At 44.8% G+C, this 19455-nt stretch overlaps 1 protein-coding gene and 1 long non-coding RNA gene across 8 annotated transcripts in view; one reads left to right on the top strand and one right to left on the bottom strand.

Annotated features, from left to right (window-relative positions):
• LOC139010138 (WD repeat-containing protein 20) overlaps positions 1-2022 on the bottom strand; it is a 52368-nt gene extending 50346 nt beyond the window's left edge. For 2 of the 7 annotated variants that reach the window (XM_070414251.1, XM_070414260.1), the window contains exon 1: positions 1483-1772. In XM_070414251.1, the coding sequence (XP_070270352.1) occupies positions 1483-1731 (249 nt within the window). In that variant the 5' untranslated portion in view covers positions 1732-1772. Of the gene's footprint in view, positions 1-1482; positions 1895-1920 lie in introns of those variants that run through there. The other 5 variants (XM_070414270.1, XM_070414290.1, XM_070414299.1 and 2 more) reach the window with 5 other exon arrangements.
• Positions 1782-18348, top strand: LOC139010168 (uncharacterized). Its single transcript, XR_011471475.1, has 3 exons — positions 1782-2032; positions 8180-8330; positions 17958-18348. It is a non-coding gene; the product is annotated as an uncharacterized lncRNA (long non-coding RNA).
• The last annotated feature ends 1107 nt before the right edge of the window (positions 18349-19455 follow it).

The raw sequence follows: 19455 nt of genomic DNA, 5'->3' as shown, positions 1-19455 counted from the left end.
GCAGCTTTCTGTTTGACAGTTACTCTTACTGCTTATTTTAACTCTATTTTACATCTACTGAGTGTTTCAGGGCTTTAAAGTTCATTCCAGTCATGACACTATAAGTTAAATGTGTGTATTACACCATTCTCTTTTTAAAGAGGTGCAGACGGAGAAGTAAAATAACTCGTCCAAGGTCAGTGACAAAGCTGGGATTAGGACTAAAACTTCTGTTCCTAGACTACCAATGACTTCACACTCTCCCAATTCCAAGAGAGAAAAAACACAGTCAAGCCACTTACTGTCAGTCACTTGTCACCGCATACCTCAAACACAGTGGTACACTTATAAACTCTCAACAAAAGAGATTCACCTTGAACAAGTAACACAACTTGCTCCATTTGGATACAGTACTGTCATCCCTACTGTTCTGGATGCATCAGAGTCCATCCACTCTTCAAGATGCACCATTTACTTGCACACGAACCGCACGTTGATAAGTTAACCGGCCACCGCCTCTCCCCACGCCCGGGCGCGGTGGGTGCGCTCATTTCCTCCGTCTTCCGAGAGTCCAGCCAAAGACCACCCACCTCTAAAGCAGTTCTCCAAGAGGACCAGGTTACGTTGCTAATGAAAGAAAAGCTCCTACACTAAGTTGCTTCTTTTAAAGAGGTATTTTTAAAGGATGATGACATGCTTCGCGGAATGACGGCGAAGTCGCCCGCCAAGAATGGTTCCTGTCAAGTCGCTTCTAAGGCACGGCCAGCCCTCCCTGCGTGGGACACAGCCTGACTTGCTGGGCGCGGCTGATCCGGGCACGCTCTCCCCGAACCCTTGCGGACCAGCCCGGCTCGCTGCAAACGTCACCTGGACCTCGCCCTGGGCTCGCTGGCCACCCCACACGACCAGGCACAAGCGGACCCCCTGCAGCATCCTCTCCTCCGAGGAAGGCTCCGCCGGCGGAGACCGTGACAGCGGCCCTCCTCGGGGGCTCTGCAGGGAGCGAGTGTTGACACCAGAAGGAGAGGCTCCGAGGAAGTGTCAGTGCGGCGGCAGGTGAAGCGGCCCGTCGCGCCGGGCGGGTCCCTTCGGACCCGGGACTCCGGTCCTCCGCTCCCGGCCCCAGCCGCCCGTTCTCTCACCCCGAGCGAGACTCGAGCGCTGCCGGGAGGCGAGGCCGTCTCAGCCAGCGGACGGCCACCCCACCTCTTCCGGGGACTCCGCAGGCCCGCTCCCGGGCCGTGTCAGAGCCTGGCGGCGCCGGCCGGACCCTGCCCGACGGGAGGCAGCGGCCCCGGGGCCTCCCGGACGGGACCCTGCACCCCCGGCCCGGCCACCGCCCCCACCCTGCTCTCCAGAACCCCCCGTCCTCAGGAGCACCCCAGTGGAGTTGCCGGCCCACTCAAAAGTAAGCGCGACGGTCACCCTGGCCCCCGCGGTCACCGCCCTGCTCCCGGCATCTGCCCACGCCGCCGGCGGCCCCGGTGACGCCCGGGTCGGTACCTTGCGGACCCCCTTGTAGATATAGAAGTAGAGCTCCCGGCCCACATTGAAGCAGAGGCGGTCACCGTTGCCAGACTGATCGTTGAGGTTTACGAAGGAGACGCGGACAGGGTTGGATCCCTGCGAGTTGAAGGGCACCCGGTTGGGCCGGCTGTACTCCGAGTTCGGCAGCAGCTTGTACAGACCTTCCCGGGTGGTGAATTGGGTCTTAATCTCGTTCATCTCCTTCCCTCCTCCCTCCGTCGCCATCTTGGAAAGCAGCGTTCATCCTGCCCTAAGTGCCCGGATCACGCCCACCGCGCAGGCGCCGTCCGGGCCTCCCGCGCTCCCCCCCGCCCCTTCCTCCTGGCCCCGCCCACCCGCGAGCCGGTCCCGGCGGAGGCAGGCCGAGGGGCAGGGGCGGGCTTGTTTACGGCCCGACTGCGCAGGCGTGCTCACCTGGCTCGCTCCACGCGGTGGGGGGCGCAGGCTCCGCCCCTGGGCGCGGCCTGGGTCGGCCCCTGAGCGGCGCAGGTGAGGCCGGCTCCGCCCGCATCCTCCGCCCGGGCAGGTCCGGAGACTCCTACGGTAACGGGGCTGCGGTGGGCAGCGCGGAGGTGAGCTCGGGGCGGCTGGGACCCGAGACACCCCGGGACCCGGAGGCGCTGAGGAAGAAAGCTGCCTCGGCTGCCGCCTCCTTCTGCCGCGAGGGGAGCCGGAGCCCCAATGTTGTGCCTCGGGAGGGGCCGGGGGCGGTCCTCCTCCCTTGGGACCTGCCCTCCGGCCACCCGCTCCCCCTCCCACCCCCCGCCACCCCCCCGCGACCGTCGGGATCCCCTCTGCACCTCCGGGCACCCGAGGACCCGAGCTTTGCGCATCGCTATCCTGTTTAGACGGATGGAGGGAGAGTGGTGTATATATACACCCAGCACGTGAGCTTGCAAGTCAGATACCTGAATACCTGTTATGGGTGAGCGATGGCTGATTTTAAGAAAAGTAGGTTGTGTCGGCACTTGTGTTAAGTGTGTCTTCACCAGGTTTTTAGAGAAAAGCGGGGAGGTGACGGGAATCAGAGACTAAATATGATTCACTTGTCTTCCCCAGTTATTAATAGCCCTTTGCTTAGAGTCTAAGCCTTAGAGTCTTAGACGGTTGATTTTTTTTTTTTTAAGAGGCTCAAGTGGAAGCTGCGAAATAGTTTCCCAGGCATAGTTTTGTGCATATACTGTGCTGCGTCTAGATATGTAAGGACAGGCACACGTGTTGAAGGCGAAGCAGTCAGCATTTTCTACCCGAGCCTCTGAGCATGTTGCACTAGAACAAGAACGTTTCTGAGGTGACAAGCATTCTGGCAGAATTCCGGGAGGGGCGGAGACATTTGGTACAGAAAGAATGAACGATTCCTTTAAGTTCACATTGCAGCTGGAGGGTCACAAAAGAAGTGGCGGGAGGTAAGTTCTAAAGCGAGAGGAGTCTAAATCATAAACATCTTGTGTATCACAAAGCAAGTAGATGCCAGTGGAAACTGTGCCAATGATGTAATAATGCATTTGACACTAACATCTTGTATCTTTTGTTGGCAAAAAAAAACACACAAAAAACACAACAACACTAACATTCTGCTTAATTAATAGGTCCTTAAAGTACTTTAAAATTTTCTTGTTATATTGTTTTGATGTTATCTGTGTTTACCTAAAAGTCTAATAAATATCAGAATGCTTTTAAAATACCAGGATGTCTTCTGTGGTCACCATGGATGTATCCCAATTTTCTGTAACTGTTATTTTACATTAAAAATATCCTATATAGTAAAAGGCTAATATGCAAATTGTCCCCTTGACCGGGAGTTCTACAAGGGGGCGGGGCTGGCGGGCCAACTGCCCACAGTCCCTCCCCCCGGCTGGCCAACCAGTCCTGATCGGGACTGAGCAAGATGGCCCCGATGGCCAGCCAGGCCAAGGGACCTCACCCGTGAATGAATTCATGCACTGGGTCTCTAGTATATTTATAATGATCACCTTGAGGGATAGTGACATCCTGAATCATCTATAATAATAAAAGCATAATATGATAATTCGACCAGATGTCCTTCTGGACGAAGTCAGGGCTATGAAGAAAGCCTGGATGCCTGCTGGTGGCCTGAGGGAAGCCTGGGTCCTGGGTGCCAGAGGAAAGCCAGTGCCAGCAGCCAGGGGAAGGGAGGCCTACTCTTGCACAAATTTCATGCATCGGGCCTCTAGTCTAAAAATAATTCAGTTGTATTCCCGTTATCAAGGGGGATAAAAGCATAATAATACTTTTTGGAAAAAAACTCAGCAAGCAAAAATGAAAACAAAAATATTTTGTTTAGCCCTCAACCACAGCTTTCAATTACCCATAATACATGTATGCCTCAAGCATTCTATTAGGGTTTTATTCTGTATGAATTTAACATATTTTATTGTGATCATAATTATAATAGGCTGTTCACTTTGTCCCATCCAATGCCTTTGAATAATCTCTATTCTTAGTTTTTCTCCCCACACACTTAAGGATGCAGTAAATAATACCTGAACGTATATAACTGGGCCTGACCTGAAATTCATTTCTGATTTTCAGTTTCATACTGGAATTTCTTATTGGATTTGTGCCTCCAATTCATCAGTTTCTAAACCTTAGCAGTTCCCTTTCCTTTTCTTCAAACTTGAATTATTATGTAACTAGAGGCCCGGTACACAAATTCATACACGGATGGGGTTGGGCCAGCAGGGGGGAGGGGCCACAGGCAGTTGGCCAGCCAGCCCCACCCCTGATCAGGGTGTTGGGGGCCGATCGGGGCCCGGATCAGGCTGGTTGGCTGCCACAGTGCGTGTTTTAGCTACTAGTCATTCCAGTCATTCTGGTTGTTCCACCGTTCTGGTTGCTGGGCTTTTACATATATAGATAGCTTTATGAATGATTTCCTTAATTTCACTTTTTCTCTCAACTTTGCTCCTATAAACAACTTCCAAATTAATTTCCTTAAAACATTACTTTAGATATTGCATTATTTCCCAGAAACTTTCAGTGACTTACAACAGCCATATTATTTAAGTCATGCACCCAGTAATTCTCAGCCTGTTGTTACATATTGCAGAAAGCCTACATTCCAGTGAGACTGTTCTGCATCACCCTTAGCTCTTTCTCTTGCTGGAAAAGAACCTTCTTTCCTCTGCTTTCCCCTTCATAGCCTGTTCTTAGGCATAGTCTAAGTCCCATCCTCACCAAGCCTTTACCCAGCCCCTGGTGATAAAACCATACTTGAAACCAAGCATTCCCTATTCAGGATACATGGCTGGCTTCAGGAAGTGTTTGAACTCTTTGTAATTGTATTCAAAATGTTGTGTACATGTTTATTATGTTATTGGAGTCTGTAGCCTTCATCAGATTTTCAAAGAGGTGTGACCATCCCCCTCCCCAATTTAAAAATTACCTCTCTAAACTTCTGTGGCACTTTGCCAAGCCTTCATTTTTCTTTTTCTTTTTTAATATATTTTTATTGACTTCAGAGAGGAAGGGAGAGGGAGAGAGAGATAGAAACATCAATGATGAGAGAATATCATTGATCACCTCCTGGGGATTGAGCCCGCAACCCAGGCATGTGCCCTTGACTGGAATCGAACTGGGACATTCCAGTCCGCAGTCCGATGCTCTATCCACTGAGCCAAACCAGCCAGGGCTAAGCTTTCATTTTTCATGTGTAATATCCTAAACCATTATCTTCTTTTGGTATTAGAATATGCTAATTGTCTTGTATTGGTATTTATCTTTTAGTATGTACAGTACATGCTGCCTTTCAACCAGGTTGTATGCACACTCAAAGATATGAGGGGCCTCATTCAAATTATTTTTTTAATGTTTTTATTGATTTCAGAGAGAGAAAAGGAGAGGAAGAGAGAGAGAGAAACATCAATGAGAGAGAATCATGGATAGGCTCCCTCCTTCATATCCCCTACTGGGGATTGAGCCTACAACCTGGGCATGTGCCCTGACCAGGAATCCAACTGTGACTTCCTGGTTCATAGGTCGACACTCAACCATTGAGTCACACCAGCCAGACTCATTAAGATTCTTTTTTTCTTTTTTCTTTTTTCAGTTGATCAGCAGCCTAGCCAGGTTCTAGCCAGGTTCTCTAGCCAGGTTCGGTCTTTAAAGATTCTTTGTATCCTCAGATATTTGAGTGCTCAGGTGTGCCACTAGGTTCTAGACTTTGGGAAGCATCAGTAAACAAAAATCCCTCACTTGTGGAGTTTATATTCTTGCACGGAGAAGACAGAGGATAAACAATAAACACAAATAAGTAAACCAAATAGTGATTGTGCTAGGAAAAGAAGTAGAGCAGGATAAGAGGGTTGGGAATGTGTTGGGTAGGTTACAGTTTAAAATATGGTAATCAAGATAAGCCTCATTGAGAAGGTGACATTTCAGCAAAGACTTGAAAGAGGTGAGGGCATGAGCCATGGCCTATCAAAGGAAAGTGCCAAGCATGCAGAGGAAAAAGCCATGGCAGAGCCTGCAGGGCACAGGTGTGTTTATGTAACTGGACAATCAATAGGTCCGTGCTGCCTGTCGCTACTTGAGCCAATTAAGCAGAGACAGGGTTGAGTCACATATAAGCATTTGTTCCAATACTGCCATCAGTATGGGAGAGCAACTGGTCAGCCACAAAACATCTGCTCTGCAGGCCCCCATAAACCAGCTGCTTATATAGGGTAGGACAAGGATTACATGGGGAAGTAGGGATTACAGGCATAGGGAAGTAGGAAGCTGGATTGGTACTCCATTGTTTGTGCAACAAAGTTGTCAGTCTTTCCATAATAATAGGCAGTTCTTGAATGAAAATGGACTGCATTCCAAGGTTGACTCCCAGGTCCCGGGGTGGGGCGTACAACTCCCAGCCAGGTTAGAATTTCCTTTCTTTAACCAGAACAAGGCAATCACAGTTAACAGAGCATAATTATATTTCCCATAAACATAGCTAGTTCCCAATATTCTACTTTTGCTCCTAACACAAAAGAGAACACAAGTCAGTCAGCCAGAGTGGTTAGAGCAGAGTGGGCAGGGAAGCCACTGCAGGCTTTAAAATCCATTTGCTGATTTGAAAGTAGAGTGTGGGAAGCAAGAGTGGAAGTTCCCATTGGGAGGCTAGTGTAGTAATCCAGGCCAAAGGAAGTGGAGGCTTGGACTAGGGGTGGTCGCAGTCCAGACTGAGAGAGGTTAGAGTATCCTAGATGTATTCTGTAGGTAAAGCCAATGGGACTTCCCAGCAGATTAGATACAATTTATGGGAGAAATGGAGGAGTCAAGAATAAATCCAGCCCTAGCTGGTTTGGCTCAGTGGATAGAGCGTTGGCCTGCGGACTGAAGGGTTCCGGGTTCGATTCCAGCCAAGGGCACATGCCTGGGTTGCAGACTTAATCCCCAGTAGGGGACCTGCTGGAGGCAGCCAATCAATGATTCTCATCATTGATGTTTCTCTCTCTCTCTCCCCTTCTTGATGTTTCTCTCTCTCTCTCCCCTTCTCCCTTTCTCTCTGAAATCAATAAAGAAATATATTTTAAAAAGAAAAAAGAATAAATCCAGAGTAGGTACAACAGCTGGAGAGTGGAAGTGTCATTAACTTAGATGAGAAGCCTGGGAAGGAGCAGATTTTGAAAGGAAGATCAGGAGTTCATCTTTTAACATGAGTGGGGGAGGTGGCTGTTAGGCACTTAGAGGAAACATCCAGGAGACCGTGACTAATCAAGGGCTACCTTAGACCGAGCTGCCAACATGTACTTGGCAGTCATGAGCTAAGAAATGGATTTAAAGCCTGGGTACCATCACCAAGGGAGTGAGTATGAGCAGTGGGACAATCCAGGAGGTTGGGGACTAAAGCATACCTTTTTTTTTTTTTTTGCAGTGTAATACATGTAGAGTATTCACTTTAGGTCAAACTTATTGTTTTTCAGATTCAGAGAATAATCCATTAGAAAAGCATGTTTGCCTGTTTGTTTTTAAATTTGAGGAGAACACGTGTTTGCCACAGTGACCTTCTAAAGAGAAATAGACATAGATGGGTATCTTTAGGAACCACATTTGAAATCTTTACTGACTCACTATATAAAGTAACCAACCTCAGATTTATCTTGTTGGATGAGCTTATTCTACTATTACATTACTAGAGGCCTGGTGCATGAAAACTCATGCACTGGATGGGGGGACCCTCAACCTGGCCTACTCCCTCTCACAGTCCAGGAGGCCTCAGGGGATGTCCCCCAGGGAGCAGGCCTAAGCCTGAGTCTGGCCTCCCTCTGCAGGAGGCAACCGGGCCAATCAGGGGAAGGCACCGCCTCCATCACCCCACCGCTGCTGCTGCCTCTGGACTGGACCTATCAGGGGAAGGCGCCGCCCCCATCACCCTGCTGCTGCTGCCACTGCCAGCTTCCGCGGCTGCTGGCCCTCCTCTGCCCTCACAGCCACTACAGCTTTTGTCCGAAGGATGTCTGGAAGACGTCCGGCCTATCCGGTCTAATTAGCATATTACCCTTTTATTAGTATCAGTGGTTCTCAACCTTCCTAATGCCGTGACCCTTTAATACAGTTCCTCATGTTGTGGTGACCCCCAACAATAAAATTATTTTCATTGCTACTTCATAACTAATTTTGCTACTGTTATGAATCGTAATGTAAATATCTGACATGCAGGATGTATTTTCAGGGGTCGCGACCCAGAGGTTGAGAACCGCTGGATAGATGATTCAGTACTTCTTTATAAGACCATTATGGGACTTGGAAACAAACTTGGAAAACAACCCATAACATAGTGTCCTTAAATACCACTTCTACTTCTGCCTCAGATCTGCAGAATGGTAAGTCTGACACACCATTAGGATTGCTAAATTGTGATTTATTTATTTTTAATCCTCATCTAAGTGTATGTTTTTCATTTATTCTAGAGAAAGAGGGAGAGAGAGTAACATCTATCGGTTGCCTCCTGTACACACCCTTGACTGGGGATCTAGCCTGCAACCTGGGTATGTGCCATGACTAGGAATCAAACCCACATCCCTTAGGTGCACAGGACAATGCTCAACCAACTGTGCCACATCGGCTAAATTATATGTTTTTAGATACAAATTGATCATGTACAAAGCATCTTATTTCTTTTTTTAAAAAATTATTTTTTGTTGATTTCAGAGAGAGGAAAGAAGAGAGAGAAACATTAATGATGAGAGAGAAACATTGATTGGCTGCATGCCCCCTACTGGGAATCAAGTGTACAACCCAGGTATATCCTGACCAGGAATCCAACTGTGACTTCCTGGTTCATAGGTCAATGCTCAACCACTGAACCACACTGGCTGGGCAGCATCTTATTCCTTTTTAAGTAATCATTAAGTGGATGCAGTACTTAATATTTCACACATATCTTGAAATATAAGTGCTTCTTAAAGATCTTTTAAGGTATTCAAATACAGCACATTTTGTGAGAGCCTACTAGGTAGGCATTAATGCTAAGTGCTTATACCTGCTCTTACTTCATGAACAACCTTATAAATAGGAACCATTATCTTTTTAGGTATGAGAAAACTTAGTGTCAGAAAAATTAAAATGACTTGTCTAAGTTACTGTCTAGTGCAGGGGTGGGGAACCTTTTGTCCTGCCAAGGGCCATTTGGATATTTATAACATCACTTGTGGCCCATACAAAATTATCAACTTAAAAATTAGTATTTGGTGAAACATTTAATTAACTCACCTCTAATGCCTTGGCAGGGCCAGACCCAATGACTTTTTGGGCCTTATATGGCTCATGGGCCAGATGTTCCCCACCCCTGATCTAGAGCTAGATATTAGCAGAGACAAAATTTGAATTCAGGTCTCAAAAGAGAAACATCTTAAAGTAAAATTTAAAAAAATATATTCATTTTAAAATTATACATTACCAAAAGGTGAAGAATAGCAATTTAAGTGAAGCAATTATATTTTTTTAATGCAAAGGATGTTTTTAAAAACTCAAAATTAGAAGAGAGAACTCACAGAATGGAATAAAATATTTGCAAATCATATCTCTGATAAAGTACTTGTATGTAGAATCTGTAAAGAACTCCTACACAAAACACAAATAACCTAACTTTAAAGTGGGCCAAAGACCCAAATAGACTTTTCTCCAAAGAAGATACACAAATGGCCAGTAAGCACATGAAAAGATGCTCAGCATCATTGCCATCAGGGAAATGCAAATCAAAACCACAATGAGATGCTACTTCATACCCATTAGGATGGCTATCATCAAAAAGACAGATAATAACAAGTGGTGAGTATGTGGAGAGATTCAAACCCTCATACACACGCTAGTAGGAATGTAAAACAGCGCAGCCACGTTGGCTAATAGTCTGGCATTCCTCAAAGGTTTGAACAGTTGCCCTGGCCCTGACCAGTATGAATCAGTGGTTAGATCATCGTCCGTGCACTGAAGGGTCCTGAGTTCAATTCCCAGTTGAGGGCCTGTACCTGGTTATAAGCTGGATTCCTGATCAGGGTACGTGCAAGAGGCAACCAATCAATGTCTCTCTCTCACATTGATTTTTCTCTCTCCCCTCCCCCTCCCTCCCCTCCTTCCCTTCCACTCTCTAAAAATCAATGGAGCAGAAAATATCCTTGGGAGAGGATTAACAACAGCAAAAAGCATCTGCCCTGCCCAGGTTGCTCAATTGGTTGAAGTGTCGTCCCGTACACCAAAAGGTTCAGGTTTGATCCCCGGTCAGGGCACATACCTAGGTTTCAGTCTCAATGCCCAGTCAGGGCGCATACAAGAGGTAACTGATCAGTGTTTTTTGTGTGTTTTTTTTCTTTCTCCCCCCTCCACACCCCTCCCCGCCCCCCGCTTTCCTCCCTCTCACCTTCCTTTTCTCCCTCCCTCCCTTCCTTTCTCTTTAAAAAAATCAAGTGATATCTCTGGTGAAGATTTTTTTAAAATATTTTTATCTGTTTAAACAGCTACCATATGACCCAGCAATTCCACTCTTAGTATATACCCAAGAGAAGTGAAAACAGGTCCACACAAAATCTTGTACGTGACTGCTCATAGCAGCATTAGTCATAATAGCCACAAAGTAGAAATAACCCAGATGTTCATTGACTGATGAATGGATACACAAAGTGTGGTCTATCCATACAATGGAGTATTATTCAGCCAGAAAAGGGAATGAAATACCGATACATACAACACGTGTAACCCTTGAGAACATTATGTAAATGAAAGGAGGCAGACACAAAAGGCCACATACTGTATGATTCCATTTATAGGAAATGTTTAGAACTGGCAAGTCTTTTGAGACAGAAAATAGGTGAGTGGTTGCCTAGAGGTGGTAGGGAAAGGGGGAGGGGTGACTGCTTGGGTACAAGGTCTCTTGGGTGATGAAAATGTTCTAATAGTGATTGTGTGAATAGTTGCACAATTCTGAATATACTAAAAACCACTGAATTATACACTGTAAATGGATGAATTATATGTGTTATTAAAACTAGAGCACACCCAGTATAGTGCCCAATTTATGTGTCAGACAGCTACTCAATTATGAGAAATGAATAATTGTTAGGTTTGTTGGCCTTACCTAGTAAATGGACCGTCTAGGGGTGACATGAAGAACTTACAGGACAATAAGGGTTCAGAGAACCAAACAGTCGGTAATCTCTACCATAAAACATGAACCTCCCAAGTTGTACCTGCATTTTTATCTCTACATGAACCCATTCTCACACTTTTCTTCTAGGATCAAAGGAAGAAATATCTCTTGGTGTGGAAACGATTTCTACACCATGCTCTTGTAATAAGTCCCTCTTGTCCCCTCTAGGACACCAGGCTCCAAAGTGACTTACCTACCATGTCTCCTGGGCAAACCCCCACCCTGCACTGCTCCCACCTCCTCCCATGCCCTATAAGCATGCCGAGCAAGGACAGTAGCTGCAAAGAGGAAACAGTGGGCAGTGTGCCCGAGAGTTTGGCCATGTTGTGGCAGTGGTCAACAGAATTGCTCTTTCTCCATTGAAAAACAAAACCTCTACCTATCGTGCCATCTCTTGGGTCCCGGCCTTAAAAAACTCAGAGCTGACTCCCACCCTCATATAAATATAGCTCCACATGTGCTGTTTTAATTCTCTTAGACTCCAGGGAGAAGACAGAAATGTGGGTTCCAGTCCACATAATGAAGGAAAAACATAGGAAGAAAATGAGAGAATCGGTTGTCACAAGGCTGTGACATCCTGTCACTCACAGACACGGAACCGGTTGAATTATTAGAGTATTCTTAGCACTGCACCCGGATGAGGACACCACTTTTTGTAGATAGAACCAGCTTTATTTTTCACTGTAAACCTCCCCCAGTTATCGGTTCAATGACAGCCTGTCCAAGCAGCCCAGTCAATAGTGTAGGTTTTATCTCTTCAGAGATTAGAGAAGGGCATTCAAGCTTGATAACCTCAATAACAGTTTCTAACTTACTCCCTCTGAGGACCTTAAACAGGAAAGAGAGGGAGAGTGAAGGGAAGAGTTGTCCGTTACCTGAGCTGGCCACACCGCTGGCTGCCCAGTGACCTACCACCATATGCTTCTGTGGACCTGTGTCAGGGGGCCTGTGACCCAAAGTAAGATGCATTTGTTAACTTAAAAATCCATTGTAGGCCTGGCCAATGTGGCTAAGTGGTTGAACATTGACCTATGAACCAAGAGAATCTAGGTTCGATTCCCAGTCAGGGCACATGCATGGGTTGTGGGCTCAATCCCCAGTAGGGTGCATGCAGGAGACAGCCAATCAATGTCTCTCTCTCTCTCATTGATGTTTCTGTTTTTCTATTCCCTCTCCTTTCCTCTCTCTCTCTCTCAAAAAAAAAATCAATAAAAACATTTTTTTATTTTTTAAATATATTTTTATTATTGATTTCAGAGAGGAAAAGAGAGGGAAGGAGAGAGAGAAACATCAATGATGAGAGAGAATAATTAATGGGCTGCCTCCTGCACGCCCCATACTGGGGATCGAGCCCACAACTGGGGCATGTGCCCTGACCTGGAATTGAACTGTGACCTCCTGGTTCATAGGTCGACGTCAACCGCTGAGCCATGCCAGCCTGGCCATTACTATTTTTTTTAATCCATTTGAGAAGTTCCTATTTAGAAAAGTAAAAATACAGTCTATCTGACTAACAAGACCTGGTCTAGGACGGGCAGGGGGTTCTCCCTGGAAGGTGACTGCAAAGGGCGGCTATTTCTGGTATTTACCTGGTGAGGCGCCGGTTCACTGGGGCAGGGACCACTCTCTCACTGCAAAGCGGGAGACCCCTCCTAGATCGTGAAGCATGAGGCAAACGTACACACGTACTGCATCTATATCTAGTTTTCTCCTTTTCCACCTTGCTCGTATTTTTATCTTTTTTTTTTCTTTCCCTTCCTGGTGTTTCCATTTCTGCATGCTCCATCACTGAGCTGTGATACCTGTGGTTCCTCATACCTGTCACACCTGGGCTTTCGTGCCTTGGCACCAGCTAGGTTCCCTTTCTGCTCCGGTCGCCAGAGGGGATAGAATTTGCCGCATCCTCTAAACCTTAACCCAAAAAATCCCTCTGCCTGTTCATCCCTCGGGTTTCAGCTTCAGGGCTGTGTCCTCACCTCTCCCTGATGCCCAAAATCTAAATGATGTACTTTCTTATTTTCTCAGCTTTGTTATTGCCTTTATAGCACTTACACAATTTCTAATGATGTACTCATTATATATATCCACGCGTTTTCACACGTTTCCCTAAGTAACACCCGCCTCCCCCCGTGGACTGTAGGCCCTTTTGAGAACAGGGACCTGTCTTTTTTGTTTGGTGTTTTGTATCCAGATGAGGCCTGACCTGCGATAGGCACTCAATATATATCTGACAAATGCATGACTTGCCTCCTCTGAGAAACATTCTCTAGCTTTGAGCACTTTGTGTTAATGCTTAACTGTACCGTGGATCTCATCTCCCTAGGCGGTCAGCTCCGCGTGATTGCAGCTCACGCACCGAACACCTGCCTGCTTCCTTCTCTCATACCTCACCCCAAGCTCTGCTCCGCCTGAGGCTCACACCCCGTGCCTTCAGATAGCTCTGCGTCTAGCTTGGCGGGGGGAGGGGGGGACTTATCTCCTTATTTATTTTATGTATTTGGCTTTGGAGTAAATATTTATCATCCCCATTGTTCAGTCCCTTCTTTAGTCCCTACTCATTCCAATTTCCTCTCCCCCAAAATAAAATAACTGTCCTAATTCTTTAGGGCCACATGTCAACTTAATAGGGTAGGACAGTGGTCGGCAAACCACGGCTGGCGAGCCACATGCAGCTCTTTGGCCCCTTGAGTGTGGCTCTTCCACAAAATACCACGTGCGGGCGCACACGTACAGTGCGATTGAAACTTTGTGACCCATGCGCAGAAGTCGGTTTTCGGCCTGGTTGAGTCTATTTTGAAGAGGTGGCGTTAGAAAAAGTGGGGGGTGTTGGTCAGTCGGGCGACGGGAGACGCGGCACAGGTGGGCCAAGGGATATGCAGCGCGGGGGAGGCGCGTGTGATTCATGCACCAGTTGAGTGAGCCAGTCAGTCAGCAGTCTCATTGTGCAGTGGTTAGTGCTAGTTGCGTCCGCAAATCGCTCGAGGATGACAAAAGTACCTACTGGAAGCATAAAGTTACCTGTATTTTTTCAACCAGCCGCAAATCCTACAGGTATTTTTGTCATCAATTTAAGAATTGTAATTATTTTGTGTTGGTGGCTTTATTATTATATTGACATTGGCAACTTTGAAATGCAATTGCTGGATTTAAAAAACAAAGAACTGTGGAGCTTGAAATTTGAGCGTCTTTGTGCTGATATAGAAATATTGGAGAAAAACAAATGTGAACTTAGTTCACAGCACGAGTGGTCTGCTTTGAAAGACCTGGAGAAGGAAGATATGTTGATTTTTAACACCTGGAATAGTATTCCTGTCTCATATAATCAACTGAAAAAACTAGCGTTTGCTGTTCTTTCCTTATTCGGGTCTACATATTTATGCGAACAATCATTTTCAAGCATGAACCTTATCAAGAGTAAATTGAGAAGTCGTTCTATTGATGAGAACCTGGAATGGTGCCTAAAATTAAAAACAACAACATACAAACCTGACTTACCCAAACTGTCCAAGGAGATGCAAGGCCATTGTTCACATTAGTGTTTGTCAGTCATTGTCATGATTTAATTTTGTGGACATTGTAAGGTAAATTGTAAGGAATTTAATTTTATCAATAAATAATATCATTATTAAGTATGATATCAAGTTTTATTCAACGTACCTATAGTTTAACTAAGACTTAAAACTTTAAGTAAAGTTTATTAAGTTAATTTTAGGGAATGTTGTGGAGTGAAAGAAGATGTAGTGTCGAGGATTGAGAAAGGTATGTTGAGATGGTTTGGACATAGAGAGAGGATGAACGAAAGGAGATAGACGAAACAAGTATACAAGATGAGTGTGGATGGTAGAATTGGAAGGGGTCGACCTCAGCGAATGTACCTCAATCAGATTGAGGACGTTTTTAGCAAAGGCCAGTTTAGGAGTACCCTAATTAAGTTAATAACAATGTACCTACCTATATAGTTTAAGTTTAAAAAATTTGGCTCTCAAAAGAAATTTCAATCGTTGTACTGTTAATATTTGGCTCTGTTGACTAATGAGTTTGCCGACCACTGGGGTAGGATATTGAATTTGCTGGAGAGGTTTTAACAGCATAAGGATTATCAACAGGTTCTAGATCTGTTTACTGGGAAAGAAAAGATTACTAATTTGGACATAGAACAATTTATTTTTCTTTTTACCATGTCTTTCTCATATAGAACAATGCTTTATAGGTAACTGATGCTCAGGAATTGTTTAGTGGGTTGAGCACATACCCAAAAAGAGCACTGGACATAAGGTTAAAAGACATGACACAAGTTCTACTCATGATCCCATTATTTGATGATGTGTTGGAAGCACTGGCCAGCGCAGTAAGAAAAAGCTCGAAATGAAACTGTCGCTATTTATGACTGTACTAGAGGCCTGATACTCGAAATTCGTGCAAGAATAGGCCTTCCTTCCGCACCGGCTTCCCTCTGTCACCCAGGACCTGGGCTTCCCTCACTATGGGAAGTTTTCAAAAAGAAGAATAATGTTGGGGTAGGGGGGGACTTTTCTCTCAAATATTATGAAACCTCTTTAATTAAAACATCACTGGAATACAAGAGTACAGAATTAGACCCCAGTAAAAATGGACACATGATAAAAATGGCATGGTTAATTTAATGAAAGGTATTGAAACAGCTAGCCATTTATAACAAAATAAATATAGACTCCTACTTCTCTCCTTATTCCAAAATAAACTCCAGATGGAGCAGAGATTTAAATATAAAAATTAACCATAAGAGTCCACAAAGAAACTATTTAAATAAATATATTTATAGTCTTGAAATGGGAAAGGCTTTTCTAAAAATAGCCCAAAACTCAGAAGCCATGGGATATTTTTATTCTATGTCTTGCATGGCACAAAACACCATTTAAAAAGATGACAGACTTGGAAAACATATGTGTAACACATATGGCAAGAGGATAACATCCCTAAAAATAAAGATGCTTTTCAAAATCAATTACGAAGACAACCCAGTAGAAAAAAACAGGCAAAGGACTTAAACAAGCAATTTACTCAGGAAGCTCCCTGCTCCACTGCCCCCTCCCACCTTTATATAGATTCTCTGAATCACCTTTGCATGGAAAACAAAAGTCTTTGAGCCCAATGGTCAGTGAATAGAACGTCAGCCTGTGGACCCAAAGGTCCCAGGTTCGATTCTGGTCAACGGCACGTACCTTGGTTGCAGGTTCCTCCCTGGCCTGGGCCCTGGTCAGGGTGTGTGCAGGAGGCAACCAATTGATATGTTTCTCTCTAATCGATATTGCTCTCTGTCTTTCCCTCTCTCTTCTACTCTCCTTAAAAATCAATGGAAAAATATCCTCGGGTGAGGATTAACCAAAAATAAATAAATAAATAAGAAAATAAAAGTGTTTGCTTTGTTTTAAAAAATATTTTCTTTTCTGATAAACTATAAGCAAAAGCAACAAACAAGAAACTGGAAAAAGTAAAGAGCTTCTAGAAATCAATGAAATAAAGACTAACGGTCCAGTCGGCACAGGATGCCAGCAAACGCTTACAAGGACATGAAAGGAAACATGTCTCTCAGCCAGTAAAAGATGCTCACTCTCACACTTAAGAAAAATGTAAATTAAACAATAATAATTTTAAAATAAAAAAATGTAAATTAAAGTGGCAGATATGAAATGATCTTTTTTCCATAAAGAAGACCATCTTGAATTCATAGGTTATATACTATCAAAAGAAAAATAAAGACACAAGGAGCTTGATTGACTCATTAATTAAACTCAGTACCTTTTCCTAAGCTGGAAATTCCAACAAAACCATTCCTTTATGTTATAGGGTCCATAGATCTCAAAAAAAAAAAGACCTTTTTTCAAAGTCAGAAAGTTTGATAACTGTTTACAAGGTATGAGGAAACAGATACTCTCATATACTGCTGGTGATGGTGTCAATTGAGACAGGCTCCATAGAGAATAATTTGGCAATAACTAATACAAGTCTAGCCAGAACCGGTTTGGCTCAGTGGATAGAGCGTTGGCCTGCGGACTCAAGGGTCCCGGGTTCGATTCCGGTCAAGGGCATGTACCTGGGTTGCGGGCACATCCCCAGTGCGGTGGCGTGCAAGAGGCAGCTGATCAATGTTTCTCTCTCATCGATGTTTCTAACTCTCTATCCCTCTCCTTCCTCTCTGTAAAAAATCAATAAAATATATTTAAAAAAATAAAAAAATAAAAAATAAAAATAAAAAATAAAAAAAACTAATACAAGTCTAAAATGTACGTTTTGATCCAGCAATCCCACTTCTTAGAGTTTATTCGACATATATCCTTGCAAATCTAGATTCCCCATCCTAGCAGAAGACTGAAAGTTTATTCTTTGAAAGAAGCAAAACGAAGAGCTTCTGTATACAGGGGATGCTAAACTGCATTAAGGTCACAAGTAGTATCTTGGAAATAGGAATGGGCCCTGGCTGGGTAGCTCGGTTAGAGCAGAGTCCAGATGCACCAAGGTTTTGTGTTTGATCTCTGATCAGGGCACATACAAGAAGCAAACGATGCATTCATAAATGAATGGGACAACAAATCTCAATCTCTCACTCTCTCGCTCTCTCTCCTCCCCGCCCCCCCCCCCCACCTTCCTCTAAAAAAAATAAATTAAAAAAAAAACAGTGACCTCCCGGTCCTCGGTCCTCACTGATTCCATTTCCAGTCAGGGCACATGCCTGGGTTGTGGGCTCACAATCCCCAGTTGGTAACGTGCAGGAGGAAGCCATCAATGTTGATGTTTCTCTCTCAATGTTCCCTTTTCTTTTTCTTTTTAGAGGACGTTTATTAAAGCTGGGACAGTGAAACAAGGAACGGCCTACGATAGAAGCAACGGGAGAGACACTATGCAAGGAAGTGAGCGTAGGCTGGGCTGCTGTGGCTCACTAAGGAGTCAGAGAAAAGGGGCCTTGGTGACAGGGGCAGGGGGTTAGCCTGGGGCCAGCTGCTGCTGCCCATGCTTATTTTCTGAAGTTTCTTACATAAATGTCATACTGTTTTTGCTTCATGGATGCCGTATCTACTCATCTGAGAATGTCAGCATTGGTTTTAAAATGTTCATCTCCTTGCATAGTCTTTTTCTCCAACGTTGCTTTTCTCCTGTTCATCGGTTTTGATCTCTAAAGCTCACATTTAGAGGCTTCTCTCAGATGTCTGTTTAACCCTTGGTTGTCTGCTTATGATTAAGAGCATATTTGCAAGCCTCGCTGCGGGAGGGGGCGGGGGGGAGTCCCTTAGAGCTTAGGAGATGCATACCTGTGGGGAAAGAGAGAGAAACTGCTGTGGGGGGCGGGGTGCTCCTGGGGCGGGGAGAGGGTCTCATTCATGTTTCTATCTCTCCCTCACTCTCCCTTCCTCTCTCTCTAAAATCAATAAAAACATATTTTTAAAAAGCAGACAAAACAGAAAATGAGATTGAGCTTATGATTACTGAATGCTGGGCTCCCATCCTTTTGTCCCCGCTAGGCTCCCAGGACACTGACTACCAAACGCTTACTTTCTGTGCAGAAATCTCAGGAGAATCTGACGGTTCCCAAGATATAAACGTAAGAGTTTTGACACATGCAGATTACCCTCCATTGAACCCCAAAGTCTAAAGGTCCTAAAAACCATGTGCTCAGATATCCAAACAGATTTTTAGCCCTAGACTTTTTTTTTTAATCCTCACCCAAGGATTTTTTTACCATTGTTTTGTTTTTTGTGGTTTTTATTTTTGAGAGAAAGAGTAGAAGGGAGGGAGGAGGGGGAAGAGAGAGAGAAACATTGATGTGGCGAAGACATATCCATTGGTTGCCTCCCACACATGCCCTGACCCTGACTGGGGATCAAGCCTACAACTGAGGTACATGCCCTTGACCGGGAATTGAACCCGAGCCCCTTCGGTCTGTGGGCTGACGTTCTAACCACTAGGCAAAACCAGCTAGGTCTAGCGCCCGACTCTTAATCGTAAGCAGACAACCAAGGATTACCCAGACATCTGAGAGAAGCCTCTAAATGTGAGCTTTAGAGATCAAAACCAATGAACAGGAGAAAAGCAACGTTGGAGAAAAAGACTATGCAAGGACATGAACATTTTAAAACCAATGCTGACATTCTCAGATGAGTAGATACGGCATCCATGAAGCAAAAACAGTATGACATTTATGTAAGAAATTTCAGAAAATAAAAAAGTTCTTGGATACTAAAAACATGCTAGCAGGAATGAAAGGACTAGAAAGGTTGGAAAAGAACATTGAGAAAATCTCCCAGAAGGAGCCACGAGACAAGGAGGAATCA

Source organism: Myotis yumanensis, unplaced genomic scaffold, assembly GCF_028538775.1.
Source record: "Myotis yumanensis isolate MYYU_CA2020_CCGP unplaced genomic scaffold, mMyoYum1.0.hap1 SCAF_1, whole genome shotgun sequence".
In the NCBI taxonomy this organism is placed as follows: Eukaryota; Metazoa; Chordata; class Mammalia; order Chiroptera; family Vespertilionidae; genus Myotis; species Myotis yumanensis.
The sequence above is the reverse complement of the archived record's forward strand: the minus strand, read 5'-3'. Positions and strand labels throughout refer to the sequence as shown.